Source organism: Synchiropus splendidus, chromosome 5 (genome assembly GCF_027744825.2).
Source record: "Synchiropus splendidus isolate RoL2022-P1 chromosome 5, RoL_Sspl_1.0, whole genome shotgun sequence".
Classification (NCBI taxonomy): Eukaryota; Metazoa; Chordata; class Actinopteri; order Syngnathiformes; family Callionymidae; genus Synchiropus; species Synchiropus splendidus.
The window spans coordinates 25,210,797-25,234,269 of NC_071338.1; the positions used below are offsets into that span (position 1 = coordinate 25,210,797).

The window sequence follows — 23,473 nt, forward strand, 5'->3', positions numbered from 1 at the left end:
ATGATGGCTCAAAAGGTTATAACAACACTCTGCTGGGTTTGATTTGATTCTGCTCCCAACAAGGAAAAAACGGTCGGACAATAATTCCTGCTTATCAAGAGGTCATCCGCAAAATAAGGAAGTAATACAGTGGCCATACGCTGAATTCTGTTCATAAAGGTCACAAATAATACTAGACACTCTGGTACATTTGTCAAATTCATTAGCATATTAGCTCACCTGCTTTTTGCAGTGGGGAACTTGGAGTGTAAGTTACCATGTTGTGTTTTTGGACAGGAAAATGAGGAATTAAATTTGGTTCCTGGCGTGCAGCATTCTCCCCTGTGCATTTTGATCTTCTATGCAGCAGTGTCCCCCAATACTGAGATATTTCCAGCCTAGGTGGAGTTTTCTATTGTGTCCGGTCCAGTGTTGTTACCATCAAACGAAAACTGATGAAATATTCTCGTCAACGTACCTCTATCACATGAGGAATAATGAAAACGCTGCACATGTAAGTGGCTATAACAAAATACCGGTACATAATGCATAGTCCATTAAAACAAGCTGCAAACTATGATAAAGATTTTTGTTGACTAAGACACGATGCTAAGAGACTAAAACACTGGACGAGAATGTCATCAATTTACATCCACAACCAGACAAATATAGCTATAACGCTAAAAGGCTCTGCTTCTTAGTCGACTTAAACAGGACTAGACCGAAAAGAGTGTAGATATAACTCAAACTAATAAAGCTATAATGACTGCAAAGGCTATGTAGTCCAGTGTGGCTCGCAATGTCGGCGCTACCTCTGTGTAAGTTGTCAAGGAGGACTGTTAATTACATGTAACGCGCTCCGCCGCCCTGTTTTGGCATCTTCTTCTTCCACCTCATCTGTCCTCATGGAGGTCTTTGTTTCCACATTCAGGCTGTTAAGCGAATGTAACACGCCACGCAAGCTTCATAACTTGCGTCTAAATCCAGCCTGCGCGTGTATAAGTGCCGATTATTTGCGCGTTCTTATGAAGTCGAGGTTCGACCGTGTTGACGTCAAAGCAGAGAGCAAGCTGTGAGAGGATAACAGTCAAGATGTTTCTTCCAGGACCACCTCAGTTGCCCATGAAGAGGATGAAGCCCCTGTTCCTTATGTAGAGAAAACCAAGACAGTTTTTGAGCAGGAGAACTCTTTAAAAACAGCATTCAGTCAGAAGAAATCCTGGACGCAGTGTATGATAATGTGGTCGTTGAAACAAAACCTACACTCCATTCCGCTCAGTTTTATTGAAAGGTGTGTGTTTATGTGGCAGATGACCTCATGAAATAACATTAGCACTTTTATCTGTTCCGATTTGTACACCCAGAAGTGTGACTCACAAGAGGTCTGCCACACCGCTATGGCTGTACTGGCTGTTGATTTGTCTTCCACTAAATGTTGAATGTATTTTGGCTAACTGGCTTTGGCTCATTAGCATATTTTAAGCATTTTTTTGGAGTCTGTTTTGACAACAAAGCTGCAATAAGAGATGGGAGCCCAGCTATTGTCAGCCGCATCACATGGGTTCGAGTCGGAGCCTGGCACGCTGCAGCAAGCGCCGTGGAACACAAAAGCTTCCCTCACACACAGGGATATCTCTTTTTATTTTTTCCTCTCGCGAAGCGTGTGCCACTTCTGAAGGGGCTCAAGTTAGAGTGAGGAGTTGGCGTGACTCGTGCCTCAAGGGGAACTGCGATCCCAGTGGGGTTCGTGACAGATATTTATCAACTCTCTTTATCACCAGCACAGATCGACGTCAGTGTTGTCTGACTTGAATTTGATAAAACTTGTGAAATGATAACAGTGTGGCACACACGGAAAGGCTGGTTTGTTCATGAGATGAGTTTATTTATAAGTAAGGTGTCAATAATTTATTTATGCCAAGTTCCAACAATGCTCTAATATTTCATTTGAGGCATCTTAAACAACCTCAGAGCAGAAGCAGTAACCTCCGTTCTAGTTACTGTTATTACTCAAAAGACAGTGATTAAGCCCTGCTATTAGCGTCTTCACTTTCCTCTTTTAATCCTTTCAAGAGGTGCACTGATGGCCATTTTTATGGCTGATACCAGACCCTACAGGCCAATACCGTTTTTTGCTGATTATTTTTTTTTCAACTAAATAACACAAGTCACTTTTTTTTTAAAAATACAGTGGTACCTGGGTTCTCGACCACAATCCGTTCCAGACGGCCGTTCGAGAAGCGATTTGTTCGAAATCTGAATCGATTTTTTTCCCATTACAATGAATGAAAAAAGAAATAATGCGTTCCAAGCCTTAAAATAGGCTTTTGTAGGAGTGAATGTAGAGTGTCTGCTGCAGGTGCGCTGTTCCTCTATGTGTGTGGCCGCTGCATGTGGGAGGGGTTGCCGAGTGAGTGACGTCTCTCCAGAAGTGAAGAGGTGCCCGGTGCGTGTCCAGCTCTGAATGTGCGCTTCTGTGCAGTTTGGCTGTGACAAAGTCATAAACCAAGTCACGCTCTGTCCCAGACTCGCCTCATCCCTGTCCCAGCTCCAGCCCACAACAGGACATCAAACCCTTGAGTGAGAGCGAGCACCTCCCCTCTGACCATGGTCCAGTGCAGAGACAGGAAAGGTTTTACACCTCATTATGAAGGAAAAAACAGTCAGTAAATTTGCCTCTGTTTCTTTACTTCGGCTGGAGTTATGTGAGTATGCCGTTGCATTGTGCAGGGTCTCCATAATAGATGTATGCGTCGTTGAACGACTCTCAGACTGCTTTCCTTGGTCAACTTACAGTTTGTGGTGGCGTTTCAGGTGCTGATAAAGATTTGTGGTGTTTACGGTGCTGCGACCACTGAAAAACACGTCTTGCAAATCACTTAAGACTGATGCCCATCATCCTGTTTGAATCCAAAATACAGCATTGCAACTGTATTGGAGCCTTTTTTCAGTTCGTTTTGAGAATGATTGGTGGGCTGATTCTCATAACTAGTTCCCGGTTTGTCATCCATATTCTTTCAGTTTCCATTCTGTCACCGAGCCATCCAATCACCACCGCGTTCATGTCACGAGTGAAACATGTGACTACAAGGTGCTTTGTCATTGGTTGAGAGTGAAGCCATGAGCATCCAGTCGGTTTCTAAATGAATGTGAATGAATGTGAATCGAAATTAATTGAAAATTAAATTTGACACAAGGGTGAATCGGAATCGACGATTTACTGTGCAGGCCTACCTACTAAATAACAATAAAACTGAACAACACTGTATAGAAAACATTGTAGTTTTTAAGAAAATAAATAATAAACATTAAAAAGGTCCAAGAGATTAATATAAGATAAATGTGTTAACAATGAACAGATCAAACTCACAATGTAAACTTACCTAAAAACATGACAGACTACTCCTCTTTGCCTCGACTACATGTCAATGGAAGAGCGAGTATCTGGGGCCCAGCAATGTATAAATATAAATACCATCTTATCCAAATAAATAAATAATGAAATATATTTGTAATTTGATCAGCCGATCATGATGCCCATATCGGCACAGATAAATCGTACCCCTAACCCTTTCACTTTTCTTGTTTTTATGTAAAAATGATATGCCAAATTGATCTTTTAATCTCTTCCAAAACTGCTTGCATGTACTGTTTTGTGCCACTTCGAATGTCCTGAAGTTGATTTATCTCTACCTGTCTGTGATAATTGTATTGTCCTCTCACTTGCATCCTAATAAAATGTTTTCCTGAGCAGAGTGTGTTGACCCTCGATAATCTAATTTTTTTCCATTGCTCTCTATTGAACACGCGCAGTTATGCAGTGTTGTAATTCAATGTACAAGCCTGAGGTCTGCATTGAACAACGTAACCGTGGTGTTTGGTTTCCAAGTGCTGCTCTTCGTGTCTGTAGAGGCCACAAATTTGTTCCAGTTCCGTGAAAGATGGATTGAGGAGGCTTCAGGGAGGCCGATACAATTGAAGAGGATGCTTGGTGAAGTACTTGGGTTCTGCGCAATATAAGATAAGGCCACTGCCTCCTTGTTGATGGCAATACTGATCGAATCTTGGGAACCTATTTTCCATCCACTTTGACGCATCTGTCATTAAGCCAAGCATGTCTGTTATCATATAGTACATGGTGTGAATGAATAATTCACAGTGGCGGGTAAACCTCTCCCAAAAACTGGAGCTCAGTTGTGATCTTTAGAGAAGCGTCTTGTCTCTTGTTTACTGTGAGGCAATATTTGATCTTTACTCCTGTTTGTACTATGTATACTTACTGAGAGAACACAAAAACACTTTCTTCTGAAATATGCAAAAATTGCTTTGACTTTTGAGTGACTGTTTTGCAACAAATTCTAACAGCTAGAAATGTACTACTTTTGATTGTTTCATAGCATCTTTTCTTGGGGCGTTTTTTTTTTATAGCAAGAAATATAAACCAGTCTTCTAAGATTTAGAATCTGTCAAATGTTACATCAGATATTTGGTTAATTGTGTCTCGGTTGAAGCATAAAGATCCACTCTATTGTTGTTGATTTTTAAATCAAAGAACATGGAAAACTGCACCAGCTTAACTTGATGTACAAGTGACAACAAACTCACAATCACACTCTGTCAAGTAAAAAAAGATTTTGTAGCGTATTTGAGTTCTCGTGCTCGACTTGCTTTACAATGACCTTGGATTTTGATATGACTCGCTTCAGGATCTAAATTTAAAAGTACAGTCCAAATCAAGAATAGTGGAGTGAAAAGTGTAGAGGAGCCTCAGGTGGGACCAAGATAAGAATCCTCACTCCTGTCCCTTCTTCCTTGCACGAAGAATTTACAGTAAAGGCCTCAACCTGTAATCTTCAAAAGAGACGGATAATACTCAGGTTATATTGGTGGTGGTGAATGATAAGCTTCAGATGAAACAGGCCTGCAGCGTGAGAGAAACGGTGGGCGATAAATAAGCAGATAAATGATTAGAAGTGGTTGTCAATAATCCATTCTATCCTACATGTCTCTTAAGTTTCGATATGTCCTTCCATGTTTGCCTTATGTGGATGTGTAACACTGCTGAAGGTATCAGGAACTACAACAAGGACTACACCCTTAATCTGGATAAGTTGATTGTACTTTCACAGCTTTTATCAAGTGAATGGTTTAAGTCATCGACGGCAGTGAAAATGGATTTGTTCAAGTTTCGTCAACTTAAATGTGCAATAGTCAGAATGTATCAATTAAAGTGATAAATACTGGTGGTGAGAGTAATTGGCTGTAGAAAAAAAGAGAAGTCTACTAAAAAGTAGTGCAGCCACAACTTATTATTATGAGTGAAATTAACTTGAAATTCCAGATCAGATTCATTAATTCAAATCAAAATATATTTGCGAAAATGTTTCATCCTTCCATTGCCGGTGACCACACAATGCACTGTATTTTATTGGTTTATTTGCCTGAGGTTGGACCCTCACTGATGACCCCCACTCTTAGTTTTGGTGTTGGATGGTTCAGTTTTGTGGACACTGAGCTTCCCTTCAATGTCCTTGTATCAAATGATTCCCAGTGGAATATCCATGGAGTCATTCTATAGTGACAAAAACATGGAGAAAGAGAAGGTATTCTGCTTAACAGCAATTTCTCTGTAATCAGTTGTGTGGTCTTTGAAAAGTTTCATAATTCGCAGTGTTTTTATTTTCGATAATGAGGTGTGAAAAAGGATTGGTTAGCTTGCAATTGCTCTTTGAGATCGGCCCAATTTAAGCCAGTGATGTGTGAGACACAGTAGCTGTTGACTGAGTGCTCTGCAAAGAGATATGAAAAAAAGTACTTCATAATTCGAAATTTTCTCTACAAAAATGCCAATAGTGAACGCACCATAAAACACGTGAGTATAAATCGCCAACTTACAAAACCTATAACTGAACTCAAACTGGAACACATTCAAATGTACATGTTTCAAACTAGAAGTGTTCAAGTAAGTCTTGTGTAAAGCAGGAAAACTCACCTAATTTGGTGAGAAACTGTAGATACTTAAGGCAATACACCCCGGGCACATACCCAAATTTGTCATGAGCTTTGAGCCAATCACAGCAGGGCACACTTGACCTCAGGTAAAACTTGAGTTGAAATTTATTAAACTTACCCAAATGAGTACATTCTCATACGCTCTCCATACACTCATACTGTTTAGGTAATGGGATTAAAAATAATATTTAAGAGTTGTATTTACATAATCTGCTTGCTTGGTTGGGTTGTAGGCCACGATTGCATTCTCCATGGCCTACAGTTGCCCCTGCTTCTGACCTTTTGGAGAAGGTGTCTGGGCTCAGAGTGGGGATTTTGCAGCTGAGTGAACGGTTGAATGCATCAATTTCCTGTTGACATTTCTTGTCATTTCTTGCCTGTGACCTTCAGAAATAAGTTGTCATTGGGTTCCAGCAGAGGCCTGAGGTCCTGAAAAGTGACTCGACTTTGATTAATTGTCTTTTTACATGTATCTTTTACAGTTATATTTTTACATGCTGCATTATCCAGGGGCTAAAATATTTATCTACTGCAGGTTTTTTTTATTTTTTTAAGCTGTGGCGTATTTCCAACCCAGTCTCAAGGCAATTTGTTCACGTGGTCACAAATATTTAATCTATTGAATCGTGCATGGGGTCACGATAAACGCCTTATTTACGTTCTGAGGAACACGAAAAAAAATGAATGGGGCTCCAATTGTGGCTCATTCACATGCTATAACATCGTACTGGTTTAGATTGAGATGAATGTTCATTCGTTTATGATGAAATTTCATGAAAACAGAGCAAGTCCATAACAACACTGCTCTGTCATCAACAAGGCATGTCCAACTGTATGAAAAAAAAAAAAAAAAAAAAAGTCTTTGTTGAGGAAAATGTGTTTTAAAGGACTACAAACGTGGCGGCCATGCTGATGCTACTTATGATGGGTCTAGCTTGGGAGTTGTAGTTTTTACATACCTCCTCAAATTCTCTTAATTCAAAGGTAAACAAACACTAACAATATGTTGTATGGTTCGCAGATGCTGGCAGACACCCAGACACCCTCCTAGCTAAAAGCCTGGTCAACGACGTCAACTGTAGCGTTAGATTTTGGTTGGATTTTTCAACATTCCATTACAGATGTTCTATCATATGGCTAGCATGCTAACACTATTTGCTTTTTTTTTCATTTTCTTTTTCATTTTAGAAAACACTTTTCTCTTTCGTAAGGCCAACAAACAAACAAACAAACAAGCTTAGTTAGTGTCACTGACAGATTAGCACACGTGCTGCTCAAGCGTTTGAGGTTGAACGCACAATTTGTTTTTGTCTTGATCCTGCTGTGATTCAGTTTTTTTACTTATTCATGAATTCCCCCGACACTTCCGCCCAAAAAAGTACCGTCACCAATACAGTATCTAGATGCTTGAGTAAATATAACATCAGGAAAATGAAATACAAATTACACTCTACATACACACACACAGATACACTCTACAAGCTGATCAAGTGTCTCAATGCTTTCAACAATTTAGACAATCCCAGACTACAATAGCCTGTACGCTCACCCTCTGACCTGATACCAAGAAGCCTAAAAGCATCTTATGTTCAGGATAATGTGCTGCTTGCTCAAAGGATCCAATATGTGTAATATGCTTTGAGGATTAGACGTATTTGAATAGGGTAATGTCTTGCCCAGATGGGCAAAGCCTAATCTTTATATTCAGCTTGGCACTGAACTATTTGTCACTAATGCTGGCAAAGCCTGGTATTCTTATTTAAGGCTCCAGTAAAGATGTTTCATGTCAGTGAGGAGAGGTGTGGCAGCAAAATGAATTCAGCTGAATAAGGATGATGTAGATCGTTTCTGCTTTTTAAATTTAAGAGAAATCTAATTGTATATCTGCACTGAGGAAAGGTTTTCTTTCTTTGCTGGTCCTTTTATCACTTTTTTTGGTTTCAGGCAGTATTTTTAGGTGGAGCACCATGAAGCCTCTGAGTGGACTGTCATAATTAAGGTTACTTTAGTTTGGGTGCTGGTAGCGGCCTGAATGAAGGGAATTTGTCAGAGGCAGTTGTTGAGCTATTGTTGCTGCGTTTTCTCCATATTTCTTTTACCATCTATATATAGTCTGAAATGTGCCCTCAGGCCGTCGACAGCTCTGCAGGAGCTGCTCTTCATAAAGGCTGCATCAGCCTGTATCATCATCGGAAGCCTGCATCAGCCTCTCTGTGGCTCTGCAGCCTACTGTTTTCCTCCTGGCATTCTTTTTGCCATGAAGCGTAACTTTCTTCTTTTCAACTCTTTATCAAGGTTGATGAGTTTAGGCTCTTCAGGCTCTTTTCACCGATGTGTGTTAACCTCTGTGTATGTCTTTAGATTCCCCTCGCTAGTGCATTTTGGTTGCATGGATTTGATCCCTTTAACTGCCACCTCAACCAAATGACAAAGCAAATCTTCAGACCTTTCAACTAGGGTTGCACCGGTCATTATTTTTTAATGCCGATGCTGATTGTTTTTTTTTTTTTCTTTTTTCCGCAACTAAATAACAAAACTGAACAACACTGTAGAAAACACTGCAACTTTTGACGCCAAATAAATGGCAATACAATACTGTGTTGAATATAGAATACATAACTTTTATCCCATTTTTAATGAATTCAGATCAAACCCACAATGTACTTCATTCATCAGCATTGTCTGCAGTAAGCTCCAGTTTGCTTTCATTCGACTTCGGTGCAGTGATTTGACACCAAGAGTCTTGTTTTACTCCGTGGATGTACATGTTGAGAACTGCAATTTGGTAGTCATTGTTCTTGATAAAGTATGGCTGCAGGTCCGGTGGTGCGTCCGCAGCTTCACAACAAGCGGCGTGATTTTCTGCCGTACTGAAGGTGAATTATTTGCTCGGCTACTGACATTTTCTTGAGACGGAGCCACGGTCCATTTCCACTGGCGACTGATTGTCGTGACGACGTCACCGGGGAAAGCAACACTCCTTGACTTCTGAATGTTTTATTTCCATTGCTATGTATGTTTTTTTTTTATCCCAGACCTCAACGGCAGGGTGCAACAGATGGGTTCTGCTGTTTCTTGTCGTATCACACATCATTAGTCCTCAGCGGCCTCAAGAAAATTTCAGTAGCTGAGAAAATAATTTGCCTACACCGGAGGAATGCCTGCATAGTTTTATCATTTTCACATTGTGATGTTAAAAAAGCATCATGTATGAATATAAATAGCATTGAAAATAAATAATTGGCGTATATTTATTTTCATGATGATGTCATAAATGCCCATATCAGTGCGGAAAAAATGCCCTACTTTCATCTCATCGTAAGGAGCTAGTGACTGCCTGAGCTGTCTTTCGGTTGACGGGTAAATGGAAAAACATATTGAAATTAATTTAAAATAATGTTTTTATGAAGAATAGAAAATAAATGCTTATTTCACTTCAGCCTTTTTGACCATCTTGTGGCAAATTTCGATCCCTCAGATGTCAGAGAGAAAAAGTGTGAGAGTTGTTGTATGTTTGATATAGATTATAAAAAAAAAAGACTAAACAAGACTACTGCTTGTTCGACAAGTTAAATGGCAGCTTTAATTTAATTCGCAACAATGAATCATGTATTGTCAGATGCATTCACGTGTCCATTTGACCTCTCACTTTCCTGCCTGATCTCTTTGATGGATTGGCGATCAGTCCAAGGTCTCCTCATCCCACTGATCCATGTCACCAGCGCAACCTTGCAGTGTCACAACTGCAATTTATGAGTGGAGACAAACTCGCTGTCTGAAGTGGACGTATGAGCCAGGACCTGAGCTAGCAGCAACCCAAAAGCAAAGGGCAGGGGATTAAGTATTAAAATGGCATCAAAGTTGGTGTTGGACTCCGAAATTTGGGGAATGTAAATGTGGTGCTTGTTTCTCCACTTTTCACGACTGTCACATCAATATATTGTACAGGTGTCCATGGCACACAACACCAACATACATCTTGAAAATGAATTCTTGGTTGCACTTCTTCCTTTCTGTCTCTGGGTGAGTCCTGTCAGGGGCTGCCCCAGAGAGCCGGCTTCCTCCTCCTCCTCAACCTACACGCTGCACCCTCCCTGGTCACAGCGATCCTCACCATGTCCTCTTGTATCTCACACATGAATCTTAATGGTTGCTTCTTCTTTTGCCTGGTACTCCACCTATAACATACTTTGGAGTCGGAGCTGGAGTTACTTTTTGTAATTCAAGTCTTGAAAAATGAAATCTCACTGCATCACCCCTTTTTATATGTGCAGATGAGGTGTCATTTCCTGGAGAGCTCTGATTTTATTAGACCTTAGGCAGTATGTTTTATTGCAGTAAATCTGATTTAGCCAAAATTTAGTTGTGCAACACCTTTTTTATAATCTCACTGGGTTGTAACTGCACTATTTTGCTAGAGATTGGAACAAGACATTTTTTTGAACGACTGGTAAAACTTAAAATGCATTTATTGCCGTTGACGTTGCCTCTTGCCCTTCTGTCTCCCACAGGGCAGTGATGCCTGGAATGGTGATGTTTCGGCGGCGCTGGTCAGTCGGCAGTGATGACCTGGTGCTGCCCGCTCTCTTCCTTTTCCTACTGCACTGTATCTGGTGAGTCATTCACTCAGCCAAACCATTTTTTTCACTTTTTGATAGGGTTGCACCACATGAATATATATGAATATATTGGCCAAATACTGCCAAATAAATAAAAAAGCAAGATTCAGAGTCACTGAATCCAAATAGTGTTTTATATATATATATATATATATATATATATATATATATATATATATATATATATATATATATATATATATATTAATAGTATTCGAAAAGCCAAGTCTGAAACATAAAATATATATATATATATATATATATATATATATATATATATATATATATATATATATATATATATATATATATAAATATATTCTGTATTATTTGTTATTTAAATTTTTCTTCAGTGCATCCCTACTTTTTGAGTAATCGTGAGATTCTGAACTCTGATCTTTTGCATCCAGGTTTGTGGTTCTGTCCGTGGTCCTGTTCGGCATCCCCTACAGCCCGGAGCAGCCCTGCTCTGTGACACTTGTGGAACATGGGCGAGGGTATCTGGGCATCCTGGTCAGCTGTCTGATCTGTGAAAGCGCCATCATGTGGTTAAGCATGAGAGGCAGCATTCTGTACACGCAGCCCAGGGAGGCTGTGCAGTACGTCATCTATATCCGACTGGGTAAGAAGATCACTGAAAACCAAAGCTCACTATTTTTAACTTTGGTGACTTTAGAGGTCAGTGGATGTGACATGTACAAATGAGTTTCAGCACAGATTTTGTGTTTTTGATTGACTTCTGTCTCAAACTGTACTTACTTTTGGTTATTCCTGCATAAGGATTTTAGGTGGCTCGATAATTCAAAATAAAATCCAGCCAAAATGATCCAGAAAAAGTAACTTCTTAGTGAAATGTCATGAAAAATATTACAGGATAAATCCTACAACTAAAAACAATCGTCCCTCAAGTGACCACTTATCTGTCGCCACTCTCTATGCAGCCATCCTCCTGGTGGAGTTTGTTTATGCTGTGGTGGGTATCGTCTGGCTTCTTCAGTATTACCAACCCTGCTCTGATGTCACTGCCAAAAACCTGGCTCTTGGTGAGTCCTAGTCAACCGTTGCCGATTGACGTAGGTATTGCTATTTGTTTGTATGCTTATTTCTTTCATTTGACAGGAATCGTAGCGTGCAACTGGTTAGTGATACTCAGTGTTTGCATCACGCTCATGTGTACCTTCGACCCGACCGGGCGGACGTTTGTCAAGCTGAAAGCGACACGACGGCGACAAAGGAACCTGACCACTTACACTCTGAGGTAATGTAGAGTGGCTGATGTCAGACGTGCCTCTCAAGAGTTAAACAAGACTGATATTCTGTCCTCGTCCACAGACACAGACTTGAGGAAGGACAAGCCAGCAGCTGGAGCAGGAGACTGAAGTTCTTCATGTGCTGCACTCGAGCTCAGGACACTCAATCAGTGAGTCGCTAGAAGTGTCATGCCCCAAAGTGGGTCATATTTCCATCCTGTCTTCATCAAAAATGTTTCATAAATAGGTCTGTGTCGCGGTCAAACCTGGTCTTTGCTGTAGTTGACCTTATTATTGACCTTTTTCAGTCACTTATTTCAACATAAATGCTCAAAAGTGATATGTCAGAAATCATTTTCATTATATGAAGATAGTAACATCCATCTGTGGAGTGGCATTCTCAGGCGTTTTTAAACCACATGAAGGTGCATTGGGACGTGAGGAACAACATATGATGGATGCTAAAGAAATACCCAAGTACATGACCTGGGGCGAGATAAACCTTGTCAAAGAGAAATGCTTCTAAGATTTGGGCGTGTTTGGACAGAGCCAGTGTTGGATTGAATTATGCTGTTATGCATGTGGGGAGAATCCTTTGCAGTACTTTCTCATAGTAAATTATTGTCTCGCCTGAGTTAGTTCTGTTTGTTCCTGATTGTCCATAGTTAATGTTGCCTCTCTCCTCATACGTAGGATGCGTATTCAGAAGTGGCCAGCCTTTTCGCAGAGTTCTTCAGAGACTTGGATATTGTGCCTAGTGATATCATTGCTGGCTTGGTGCTCCTGCGTCAGAGGCAGAGGTCTAAAAGATCTGCCATTCTGGACCAGGTGAACACACTTGTCTTGGCTTTATTTCACTTCAGACATGCCTCTTGATGTACTTTTTTTTTTTCCATTCAGGCTAACAACGATATTTTGGCCTTCTTGTCTGGGATGCCTGTCACTCGCAACACTAGATACCTGGACCTTAAGAACTCTGTAAGTGTTTTTTATGAGATGAGGCATGCATTGTGTCTGATACAAGTTGAACTCTTCTCAGGCTGTTTTTACAGTGTCTCTTCCTCTCCCTCCCAGGCTGAGATGAACATGTACAAAGATGTGTGTTATTACATGCTCTTTGCCCTCGCTGCGTATGGTTGGCCCATGTACCTGATGAGGAAGCCTGCCTGTGGGCTGTGCCGCCTTGCCAGCTCCTGCCCGTAAGCTCTTAGTCATGATCTTGGCTCCCCTGTCTTATCATCTCCTCCAATGTTTATTTCATTCACTGTACATTAACGCACAGCCAGTGAGCGGCAATCCACCGAGACCGTACCGCACCAGTCAGACCCACACACTGAGGAACCCTGATAAATCCTTCCTGCCAACAGCTGCACCAGTTTGTGAGCACATCCTGTTTTCTTCCGACTCTTTACAGCTGTACATCAGTTTCTGGCTCTCGGTTGTCCATGTCTGTGACGGTGGAGGAGGACAACTGCTGCGGCTGTAATGTCCTAGCCATACGGAGACACTTCCTGGACAGGGACCTCAAACAAGTTCATATTGTCTACACTTCCTGCCACGATGCTGTGAGTAATGCCACAACAAGCACTGTTAAGATCAGCATTTCTACTCAATAATGAGGTGTGTGTCTCCATGACTGAGGGTTTGCTGAAGGTTTCCTCTAAATGTTCATGTGTCTGAGCAAACACAAACTCTCTGAGCGGTCACCTGGACCACTGTGAGCGATCTGTGGTGACAGCTGTAGCGTGTGACCGTATTCTGTGACCGCTTGTCATGGGACATTGATCAGCGTGGATCAGGCTGAAATGAAGGAGGAACAGGTTTCACTGACTACACAGTTAATTTCCTCACCTGACTAGCGTGTCCTCTATGTGTACTGTAGACTTCAACCTGCGCTGCAACGATTCTCTCTCTCTATTGTTTCTTTCTCTCCAGTGCGTAACTCCGCCGCCTCAAATGGCTCAGTGCATGTGCACATTTTGACCAACCACAAGTGACTTTAAGCTCCAATAGTTCACCTCAAATAGCAGCTCTTCTAGTTGCTGCTCGAACCATTGTGTATGTAGCGGTGTCACTCGGCGGACGCTCTTAAGCGCTGTTGCGCCGGAAACTGCCGGTTAAGGACACACACGGTCGAAAAGCGCTTTATTTCGCAAGGCTTTATGTCTGGACGGCAAGAAGCCCTGTAGTCCGGAAATTGCAGAAATTTATATGTAATTCAGGATTCATTTTTGTTGCGCAGAGTAGATATTTATGTCCCTTGAAATGATATCAGCTGTGCGCAATTGCACACACGCACATCTTACAGGGAACATTGGCTGAATTCAACCTGTGACACTTCAATTATCTGGCAGGTTTCGAACCTTTTTGACTCAATCGATTTTTGATGGATGATGACGATTGTGGAGAGACCAGTCATCCTCCAAATGACCACTGTTGCCTGTCTGTTTAAAGGCTTCATTTGTGCTACTCTCTGAACTCTGGACCTGACCTGTCCTCTTTTATGTCCACGTCTTTACTCAGGTTTATGAGACTCCCTTTTTTGTGGCTGTGGATCATGAAAAAAAGAAGGTTGTTATAAGCATCAGAGGAACGTTATCGCCCAAGGTAAATATCATGTCTTGTGTATGCAAGTTGTTTGCTCACGTCAATCAGGATCAGCAGGCTGTGATTTCCCAGCCACCGAAGACCAGTCAACGATCCGCGTTATTGGCTGCAACTCTGCTGGGTGATTTCTACCGCATATTAATCTTCGAGGTCTGATCTGGTAATGAGGCCGTCTGAGAGGTTACGACGCATCCATTATGTCCTGTTTAGTTTGACCCCTCTGCCTGCTCTTCTGGAGAGATCAGTCGCTGCTGTGGCGTCTTTATCAAATTACTGTGGAGGCATTCATGGAGCGTTTCTGTCCTGGCTGCGGGTGTTATTTCCAATTATATCTAGCTCCCTTCCTTCTGTTACTCATTATTATCCTGTGTGCCCAGGATGCCTTGACTGACCTGACGGGCGATTCTGAACGCTTGCCGGTCGAGGAGCAGCAGGGGACGTGGCTGGGTCACAAGGTGGAGTATTCATTCTTTTCTGCAGGTTAAAAGGAGTAAAAGTACCAGACTTCTATGCATGAACTGACTCTTTGGTCTCGCTCTCAGGGGATGGTGTACTCCGCAGAATATATCAAGAAGAAACTGGAGCAGGAGATGATCTTGTCTCAAGCCTTCGGAAGGGACCTGGTACATGGATGAATGCTCTTTTTAGCCTTTTATTCAGAGTGATTTCACTTATTTGACTTTTAACATTCTTTTACAGAACAAGGGTACCATGCACTACGGCCTGGTGATCGTAGGACATTCTCTGGGTGCAGGCACTGCTGCTATCCTCTCCTTCTTGCTTAGACCCCAGTATCCCACCCTCCTCTGCTACTCCTACTCCCCACCTGGAGGCCTTCTCAGGTGAGAAAACTGGCTGGGAGATGTCAGGCTGATGTCACTGTTGGTGTACAAGAACTGGATTACAGGATCCTATTCAAGGTTACTTTGTGGATTATGTAAGATAAAGAGGCTTTCGCTTGTAAAAACTGAATGTTGGTAATTGTTATGCTGTTCATTCACACCCACTCCCTTCTCTGTGTATTCCCTACCCACGATATGACTAATAATTGTCTTCTGTTTTCCCAGTGAGGACGCCATGGAGTACTCCAAAGAGTTTGTCACGTCTGTGGTGTTGGGGAAAGACTTGGTCCCGAGGTATGTCCTGAAATGTCTCATGAAAAACTGTCCCTTCCAGAGATGTTGACAGCAGGAGGTGTCTTGCAGGCTCGGCCTCTCTCAACTAGAGGGTTTCCGACGCCATCTCCTGGAAGTCTTGCAGAAAAGTAATAAGCCAAAGGTGATATAATTCTCAGTACTCCTTGAATTAAGAATGCTTGTTTGTCAGAATCCATCCTGCAAGCGAGATACTTTATGAAGTGTGAACCTTGATTCGGCAGTGTTCATTTTCTAATTGGCATATTTTTGTGTACAGTGGAGGATCATTGCAGGAGGCACCAAATGCATCCCCAAATCCGAGCTTCCGCTAGAGGATGAAGATCCTCAATCTCAGCAAGCAGTCCCACCCCCCAGCAGTCGCCTTTGGCTTCACCCGAGTGACCTCAGCATTGCACTTTCAGCTTCGACGCCCCTTTACCCTCCTGGAAGAATTATTCATGTGGTGCACAACCATCCTCCAGAGACGTGGTGAGACGTGCTGTGGTTTTATTTTGCAGTAGGGAACTCACTTTCACCTTTTAAAGTTCTTCTCTCTTCAGAGTCAGAGACGATGAACACTGAATGCTCAATATAGACCCGGACTGGACTGGATTTTGAGCTTTTCATTTGATCTGTGTGATGCACAAAGATGTGCTTATAAATGCTGATCTAAAACAAGTCAAGTCTTTATGTCTCCCAAAAACAAACAGAATCAGTTACCCACAATTTCATTCAATGGCCGTTTGAATGCATCAATCCCTCACAAAATCTCTCACAAATTCATCGATAATGACTGGCATCCGCACAACAAGTTGACAATAAATGAATCATTCCTTCTAACTTTAGCTTACTATCTTAATGGTTCTCATTTCATTTCAGTGCGAAAACCTTTTGTTGTCGTTGGTAGTGACTGACAGGCCCTGACCGCCTTAATTCTCCTCCTCAGCTGTTCTCAGGAAGATCCCACCTACTCTGCTCTCTGGGGAGACAACAAGGCCTTCAACGAGGTCATCATTTCGCCCGCCATGCTAAATGAGCATATGCCCCACATGGTGATGGAAGGACTGAACAAGGTCTGCTTTTGTTTTTGGGCACGCTCATGAATGCTAACGCACTTTTCACACTGACAACGGATCAATCAATAATTCATGTTTTTGCCTAAGCGTTTAAAAAAAGGCATGTTTACTGGATGGAAAATATTTTAAATACAGAGTCGGCTATGGAAATTTTTTTAATATATAAATCAATTTTTCTGTCTGGTTTTCGCGTAATGGTGATGGAGATACTGCGGATATCATCCACACAAGCATCGTCTTAGTTTCCAGGTGTACAAAAGTGCTAATCACAGCGGCTGACAAAAAAAAAAAAAATCAATTGTTTAATAAATATTAAAGTAGATGTCTGTTGAGAAGTAGAAACACACAACGCCGTGAATAATCTTATCAAAAACAAGCGCTCTTTGTAAAAACGTTGGCTCCTATTTTCTCACATTTATAGAAAATAAATTACAGTTGCTTCAGCTTTTATTTAAAACCTTCTAGAACCAAACAAGTGTACATTTCACTTTGATTTTCACTCTCAAGTTCACTCGTGTCATGCTGGCAATGTTTGACTTCTGGTTGACCATCTGTGTCATTTCTCCCTGCTACTTTCTAATAACAGGTGACTCATGTAAATAGTTGCATGTGAGTGATCCACTTCACCAGCTTAGGTGTTCAATGGCTTCTGTCTGTGCCTGAGGGGCTGATCTGGTTTGATTCACTTCTGAGAGACTGGATTGTTTTTCGGTGGGCTCTTTCCTCTTCTAACACGTGACTTGTGTTCGCACAGTGCCTGGAGTGTTCAAGCTTGTTGTATGATGTTTCTGCAGGTACTGGAACCGTTATGTGCCATGTCTGAGCAGGAAAACTCAACAGGAGAGGAGCTTGATGTCACCGACCCAACCATCAGCAACCCTGACATCCTAACCCTCAAAACAGGAACCATCTCTAACCTCCCCCCTCACACATCCTCCCCCACCCACAAAGAGCTGCAGTGGCCGGACAGCCAGCAGCTGCCTGAACTGATATCCCCTCCTCAAACTGTAACCTCTTCTTCGCTTTCAGATCCTGCGCCTGTTTTGTCCTCTTGTGCTTCATACTCCGCTTCTGCTTCCTGTCAGTCTTCTGTGTCTGTCGCACCATTTCATTACAACCTTTCAGACTTGGAAGATTCATGTGTTCCTCGTTCAGTAACCCCATCACACTCTCCCGTTAATCTGATTCCTGCTTCTGTGCCCCAAACTTCATACAGCGACCCTCATGGTTTTCAGGTTCAATGTTCGTCCGCGGTCTAGTCATTTCCTAATCATTTCAGAAGTCAAGAGCTATGTTTTGTCAACCAGTGTTGATCGTTCTTTCTCTGAGCTGAACAGTTCATGAGGGAAAACACATTTTAAAGCTGCAGAACGCAGGGATTAAAGTGAATCAAAGCCCAAAGATGCTTTTCTAACTACCACAAGTATTAGTACATGTACAGTTCATCTGTTTGCCTCTCTTCAACATGTGGAACACTGGTCAACATCGGTAGCAGGAACTTTTTTTTTAATGAATGAAGCCTTCTTTTTTATGTAACGGCGACAGTTGAGTTCACCTGAATTTTTTCTGTCCGTTGACAAATCAGACAGAACATGTAAAAAATGCTGCATTATGTGGATAATTCTTTGTCATGTTTACTAACCGTTGCTCTTTTAGATCTTTCTATTATCATGGTGAACTTTGTTAGACGAATGTTGTAGGATCATTCAAAAGTCGATAAAAGTGTTGCCAGGACTCCTCGCATTAATTCAACTTATTCTAACTTTTCCATCATTATAACTGTGTTTTGTTTCATTATATTTAACTTTCTCATCATTATCATAATTTTTTTTTTTTTTTCGGAGGTCACAGGTTTAATTCCAGCCTGAAGACACTTGCGATTTAATTTAAACCGTGTCAGTGCTGTTCCTCCATCATGGTTGGACTAAGTTCCGATTAAGACAGATGGTGGTGATTGAGAAAATACCTTGATTGTATTGTACATATACATCAAATACCTGCAATGCAAAGACGTTCCTCGCACTAAATTAAAGACTTGCAAGTGAAATCTGGTGAGACGTGACAGAGTAAAGACTAATGATGTGCATCGTGTTATTGACTGTGCTCCTCTTGTTGTCTTGAAGGCTCAGACAGGACAAATGCTGGCTACTTGGAAATGAATTCTAGGTTTGCCATAGGTTTGGCATTTGTCTTGTCCAAAAGTGATCATTTTCAATAAGAGTCCTGTAAATGTGTGTCCTCCCCAAATATTATGAAACCTTTCTGGATGACTGTAAATAAATATTACTTCCTCAGGGATCTGCGGCTGCTTCACGCATGAACCTGTCGGGTTTGTTCATTGTCCAATATTATAAACACGCGCTGCATCCAATGTCTCCTTTGGAAGTCACACCTCTGAACGAGCTGTCCTCTGGCAGGTGCTGGAAAACTACAACAAAGGGAAAACTGCCTTGCTGTCTGCAGCTAAGATCATGGTGAGCCCGACAGAAGTGGACTTAAACCCCGAGAGTATATTCATGGACGCTTCAGCGACATCCCAGCAGCCGACACCTGCAGTCCATCATCGCAGGAACAGTAGTGTTCGGTCAGTACATGAGGAATCTCTGGGCGAGTTTTGGATCAATGGCTTTTAATTGATCACTTTTGCATGTATATTCCAACTTCTAATCCACTGACTTGAAACTAATTAATACTTTGCTTTCTCAAATAAAAAAAAAGGCAAAAACCTTTGCTACGGTAAGGAAAGCATGAACTCACTAACTTGTGCTCCCCTCTCATGCACGCATGCACGCACGCCGTTTGACCACAGAACTGTTGCAACGTATGGTAGTATTGAGTTCCCTCCTCGCCCTCTGTGGTTTAACCCTTGTCCGAAGTCGGTGTGAACTGATGTTTTAATTCGTGTTTCTTCCCCTGTGTTGGAAGCTTTCACTAGAGGCCTTAGACTTCTGTCCGTCACTTTGTTCCGCTCTTCTTTCCCTAGTATGTCATCTTTTCTACGTTAACCCCCTGAGCCTCACGCTGGCCGCGCATGCATTATAGGCACTATGTAATGCATTAACGTAATGCATTACATTTTGACTTCACGGTGGCACCCCTGTTAAATTATTCAGATTATGCTTGTGTATACTCTTGCTACTCACCCTCTTAAAGGATTTAAACCCCTTTATTGAAAAAGTTTTGACTGGCAGGTGCAGCTGTCAAACTAGCTACATCAGACCTCATTTGTCGGGTTTTTCTGCCCAATAAATCCATGCATTATTATATTGTATTGGTCCGGGGATCAGCAGGTTAACCACCTCTATTCTCTCCCTACCAAGTCTCTGTCTACTTCTTCAGTCAGTGTTTGGTTAGTGTCCTCCACCGCTGTCACTATTCTTTTATCTTTTCCTCTCCTCTAGTTCATGCGCCCAGTCTGAGATCTCTCTGGACGGGTTTTCCGAGTGCCCTCCTCCTCCAGTTCCTGTAGTTCTACGCGGAGCCCGCGAGCGCCTCACAGTGGCGCTGAGGGACCGCAAAGCACCACTAGCCGTCATGGAAAGCCTCTCAGATGCGGAATCTCTTTATAGTTTGGATTCCCGTCGCTCCTCTGCCGCTCTGAGAGGCTCGCCGATGCTGAGCAGCCTTCCGTTCCCACTGGACGCCACGATTCCCGAAGAGAACCCGTCGCTTAGCTCTCGCACTGAATTGCTGGCCGCGGACTGCCTCTGCCAGGCTACACCAGAGCACCTTGGAGAGGTTGGACCTTTTTTTCCACCCCTGGAGTCCACGTCCACCCCTGAATACCCAATGCAACTGTCCCCGGCTACTCCCTTCTATAGCGGACACCAGTCACCAGCTCTAATAAACCAGAGTGTCTTGGCTCCCACAGTGAAGTCTGAGCCTATAACTCTTCCTGATATTGATCACCAACGGATACCAGGCATCTACAGTCCTGGAAGCACCCCCAATGCTCCTCTCAGCCCTCAAATGGGCTCCAAATCAATTGATGGAGAGAAGGAACTGTGGGAGATGGACATGAGTGCAGATTTAAGGCAAGCCGATGCAACGCCTCCGTCACAGATGTCCAACGGAAACCCCAGTCGGGCGGTTCTGGAATTCGCCCAGTATTTGGACTCTCTATTTCGGCTGGATGGCAGCAGCTCCCCTCCACTGGAGCTGTCCGACTGCGAGTCCGAGTCAGGCCGCGGCTCCCTTGGTCAGGTCGAATGTCTAGAGGAAACACAGCAGTTAGATGACAAGCAGCTTCTGGCCAGAGCGACACTGGAGCCAAACCTCGTCCCCAAGCCTCCGCGCACCTTTGCAGGATCCGCCGACCCCTCCTCTGGAATCTCTTTGTCCCCTTCCTTCCCTCTGTCCTCATCGGAAGAGCTCAACGATCTCTCACCCGCCGAGAGCGCTCCGCCTGCCATTCTCTCTCTACGGACATCCAGTCTGAGCCACTCTCCGGAGGAGAACACGCTCTCCTCCATGGTGTAGTGGGCTTGTTTCTAATATAAGTGGTGCAGTCATTCAGATTTTGAAAACATATCACTGAACATGCATGCAATGGAATGCACGCACTCATCAGAGATGTAATGGCAGAACCATTCTTCAGGAGTTCCCTTGGAAATGCTCGACAGCATTTCACACTATTGCAATGACTTTAAAAGAAGATACCTCTCTCTGCATGCCAGGGGGCTGTGCTGCTTTCGGGTAAAATAAAAATAACTGTAGCTTCACAATGCCATTCCTGAACAATGCCATCTCACCCGTGTAGAGATGCGTCAGCTTTACATCCCAGATTTCACGAAAGAAGGGGAGAGATCGGGAGCAGTGATGTCCAAGAGGTTGGGAAACAATACTGCTCCATCAGCAGCTCCGACATCCAGCCTTTATTTTAATTTCAAATCAGGAATGTGAAGATGCACATACAGTACGTCAATCAATAGAAGTGAGAAAACGTTGGGTCGTGTTCCTCAGGTCTACTCAGAGTTGACTTTCAGAAAGAGAAAGTGTGTTTTATTGGTGAGAATTCATGTGTCTTAAAAAAAAAAGTTGTGATTGTGAAAAAGTTATTACAGACGCCTATGGATGTTTGTGGGTTTTATTTTGTTTACTATTTATAGTGCATGAATAATGTTGTCATTTTTTTAAAAAGGAGATGTCGTCACCTGGGCCACAAAGAATGATCTTGCACAGCCACTCAATCCTCCACCCACCTGCCAAAAATGTAACTTGCCAAATGTGTTTCATAAATGTCATTTTGTACGTGGATGTCGGTCTTCTTTCGACTCAGACCCAGGCTCTATTTAATATCTGACAGTCCAGTCCCTTGTAGACTGTTACATTAGCCCTCAGCTACAGTCACATTCAAGGCTGCTCGCCAACATCAGAGGCACAACCGAGAACTTGCATATAGTTCCTATCTGAACTACTGTAACTATATATTCAGGGAGCTGTTGTCGATGTTCCCACGTGTCAATCTGCATGTTTTCGGCTTCTCAGAGTAGCATGGCTTGTACTTTTTATTCAGCAATGATATTAACATTTACTCCCATTTCGCGAAGGAAATCAATGACTGTTTGCGTCAGAAGGAAAAGCTCTGGAATTGTTACTTTAATTATTCAAAGTTGACTTTCTGATTTGTGTGAGGTTGATTTGACGCTTGGCGCTGCGTTTTTTACTCATGAAATATGAGTCTCAACTGAAAAATCAATATTCAGTGGCTGAAACGATTTTCCTTTGCTACTTTACGTCGCTCTTGTTAAAAAGGTTTGTGGGGCTTGGATGCAGGATGCAGTTCAGAGAGGTAGATGACGACAAAACGTGTTGAAAGTGAAGTTGAATCAAAATGTAGAGCAATGTTATTGGACAATAATTGGCTTGTGAAAGTTGTTAAAATTGCAAACTTGAGATTATAAACAAAAGTTAAGGTTGTTTATATTTAAAAAAAGTGGGAGTGAGTATGGAAGAACTGAAAGCTAAGTTGAGTACGTGTCAAACTCAGGCCCGGGGGCCAAATCTGGCCCGCCAGGTAATTTATAATGGTCCCACAAAAGAATCCGATTCAAAAAGCGCACTAAATTGCACTAAAAACTAGACATATCATGACCCACATAGATCCTTGTTCATGACAGGCTAGCAAGTGGAATATTTTTTAAAAAATGGTGCAGGTAAAGGGGAATTTGATGAAAGATGGGTAAAGCGGAATGAATGTTTGTCCTTCAAGAAGAAAACCAGACTGTCTCCTGTGTCGGGTCTGTGGTGGAGGTTGTGTTTTGAAGCTGACCACTGAGAAGCCTTGTGTTGAGATTGGCCTTCAAGAATTGAATGTGGATTATATTAGATTAGATTAGACCGCCTTTGGAAACCACATCTTCCTTGACAATGAATGACATTAACGGATGGTTTAATAAATATATATTTTGTTTGGCTGCCATTTGGTCAGTGAAATGATGCGCCCTTTGCGTAATTGAAGTTGACACCCCTGTGCTAGAAAGTTCAAGCACATTCTTGTCCAGGATAGGATTTAGATCTATTTTTAAAAAGGTGTCTTCCAGCATGACACTTCGTCGTTTAAAGTAGAGTTGCCGTTTTTGTTGGCCGATACAGACTGCAGATTTATTTATTTATTTTTCTCCTCAACTGAATCACACAATCATTTTTTATTCATTACACACACCTACTAAATAATTAATACTGAACATCACAGTATAGAAAATATTGCATCTTTTAAAGCAAATAAACAATGAAAAGACATAATGCTTAATATGAAAATGTTAACATTTATTCCCTTTTCAGTGAACAATAAA

The 23,473-nt window shown here is 42.1% G+C and overlaps 1 protein-coding gene across 2 annotated transcripts in view; it reads left to right on the top strand.

Annotated features, from left to right (window-relative positions):
* Positions 1 to 23,336, top strand: part of dagla (diacylglycerol lipase, alpha) — a 30,487-nt gene extending 7,151 nt beyond the window's left edge. Inside the window, exons 2-21 of one of the 2 annotated variants that reach the window (XM_053865003.1) lie at positions 10,503 to 10,604; positions 11,021 to 11,232; positions 11,552 to 11,653; positions 11,730 to 11,868; positions 11,943 to 12,030; positions 12,554 to 12,688; positions 12,761 to 12,838; positions 12,935 to 13,059; positions 13,275 to 13,425; positions 14,384 to 14,467; positions 14,845 to 14,922; positions 15,010 to 15,090; positions 15,167 to 15,309; positions 15,535 to 15,603; positions 15,673 to 15,745; positions 15,881 to 16,092; positions 16,550 to 16,676; positions 19,097 to 19,263; positions 19,398 to 19,415; positions 20,081 to 23,336. In XM_053865003.1, the coding sequence (XP_053720978.1) occupies positions 10,510 to 10,604; positions 11,021 to 11,232; positions 11,552 to 11,653; positions 11,730 to 11,868; positions 11,943 to 12,030; positions 12,554 to 12,688; positions 12,761 to 12,838; positions 12,935 to 13,059; positions 13,275 to 13,425; positions 14,384 to 14,467; positions 14,845 to 14,922; positions 15,010 to 15,090; positions 15,167 to 15,309; positions 15,535 to 15,603; positions 15,673 to 15,745; positions 15,881 to 16,092; positions 16,550 to 16,676; positions 19,097 to 19,263; positions 19,398 to 19,415; positions 20,081 to 21,158 (3,255 nt within the window). In that variant the 5' untranslated portion in view covers positions 10,503 to 10,509 and the 3' untranslated portion in view covers positions 21,159 to 23,336. The remainder of the gene's footprint in view (positions 1 to 10,502; positions 10,605 to 11,020; positions 11,233 to 11,551; positions 11,654 to 11,729; positions 11,869 to 11,942; positions 12,031 to 12,553; positions 12,689 to 12,760; positions 12,839 to 12,934; positions 13,060 to 13,274; positions 13,426 to 14,383; positions 14,468 to 14,844; positions 14,923 to 15,009; positions 15,091 to 15,166; positions 15,310 to 15,534; positions 15,604 to 15,672; positions 15,746 to 15,880; positions 16,093 to 16,549; positions 16,677 to 19,096; positions 19,264 to 19,397; positions 19,416 to 20,080) is intronic. The other variant, XM_053865005.1, reaches the window with a different exon arrangement.
* Positions 23,337 to 23,473: the final 137 nt, after the last annotated feature.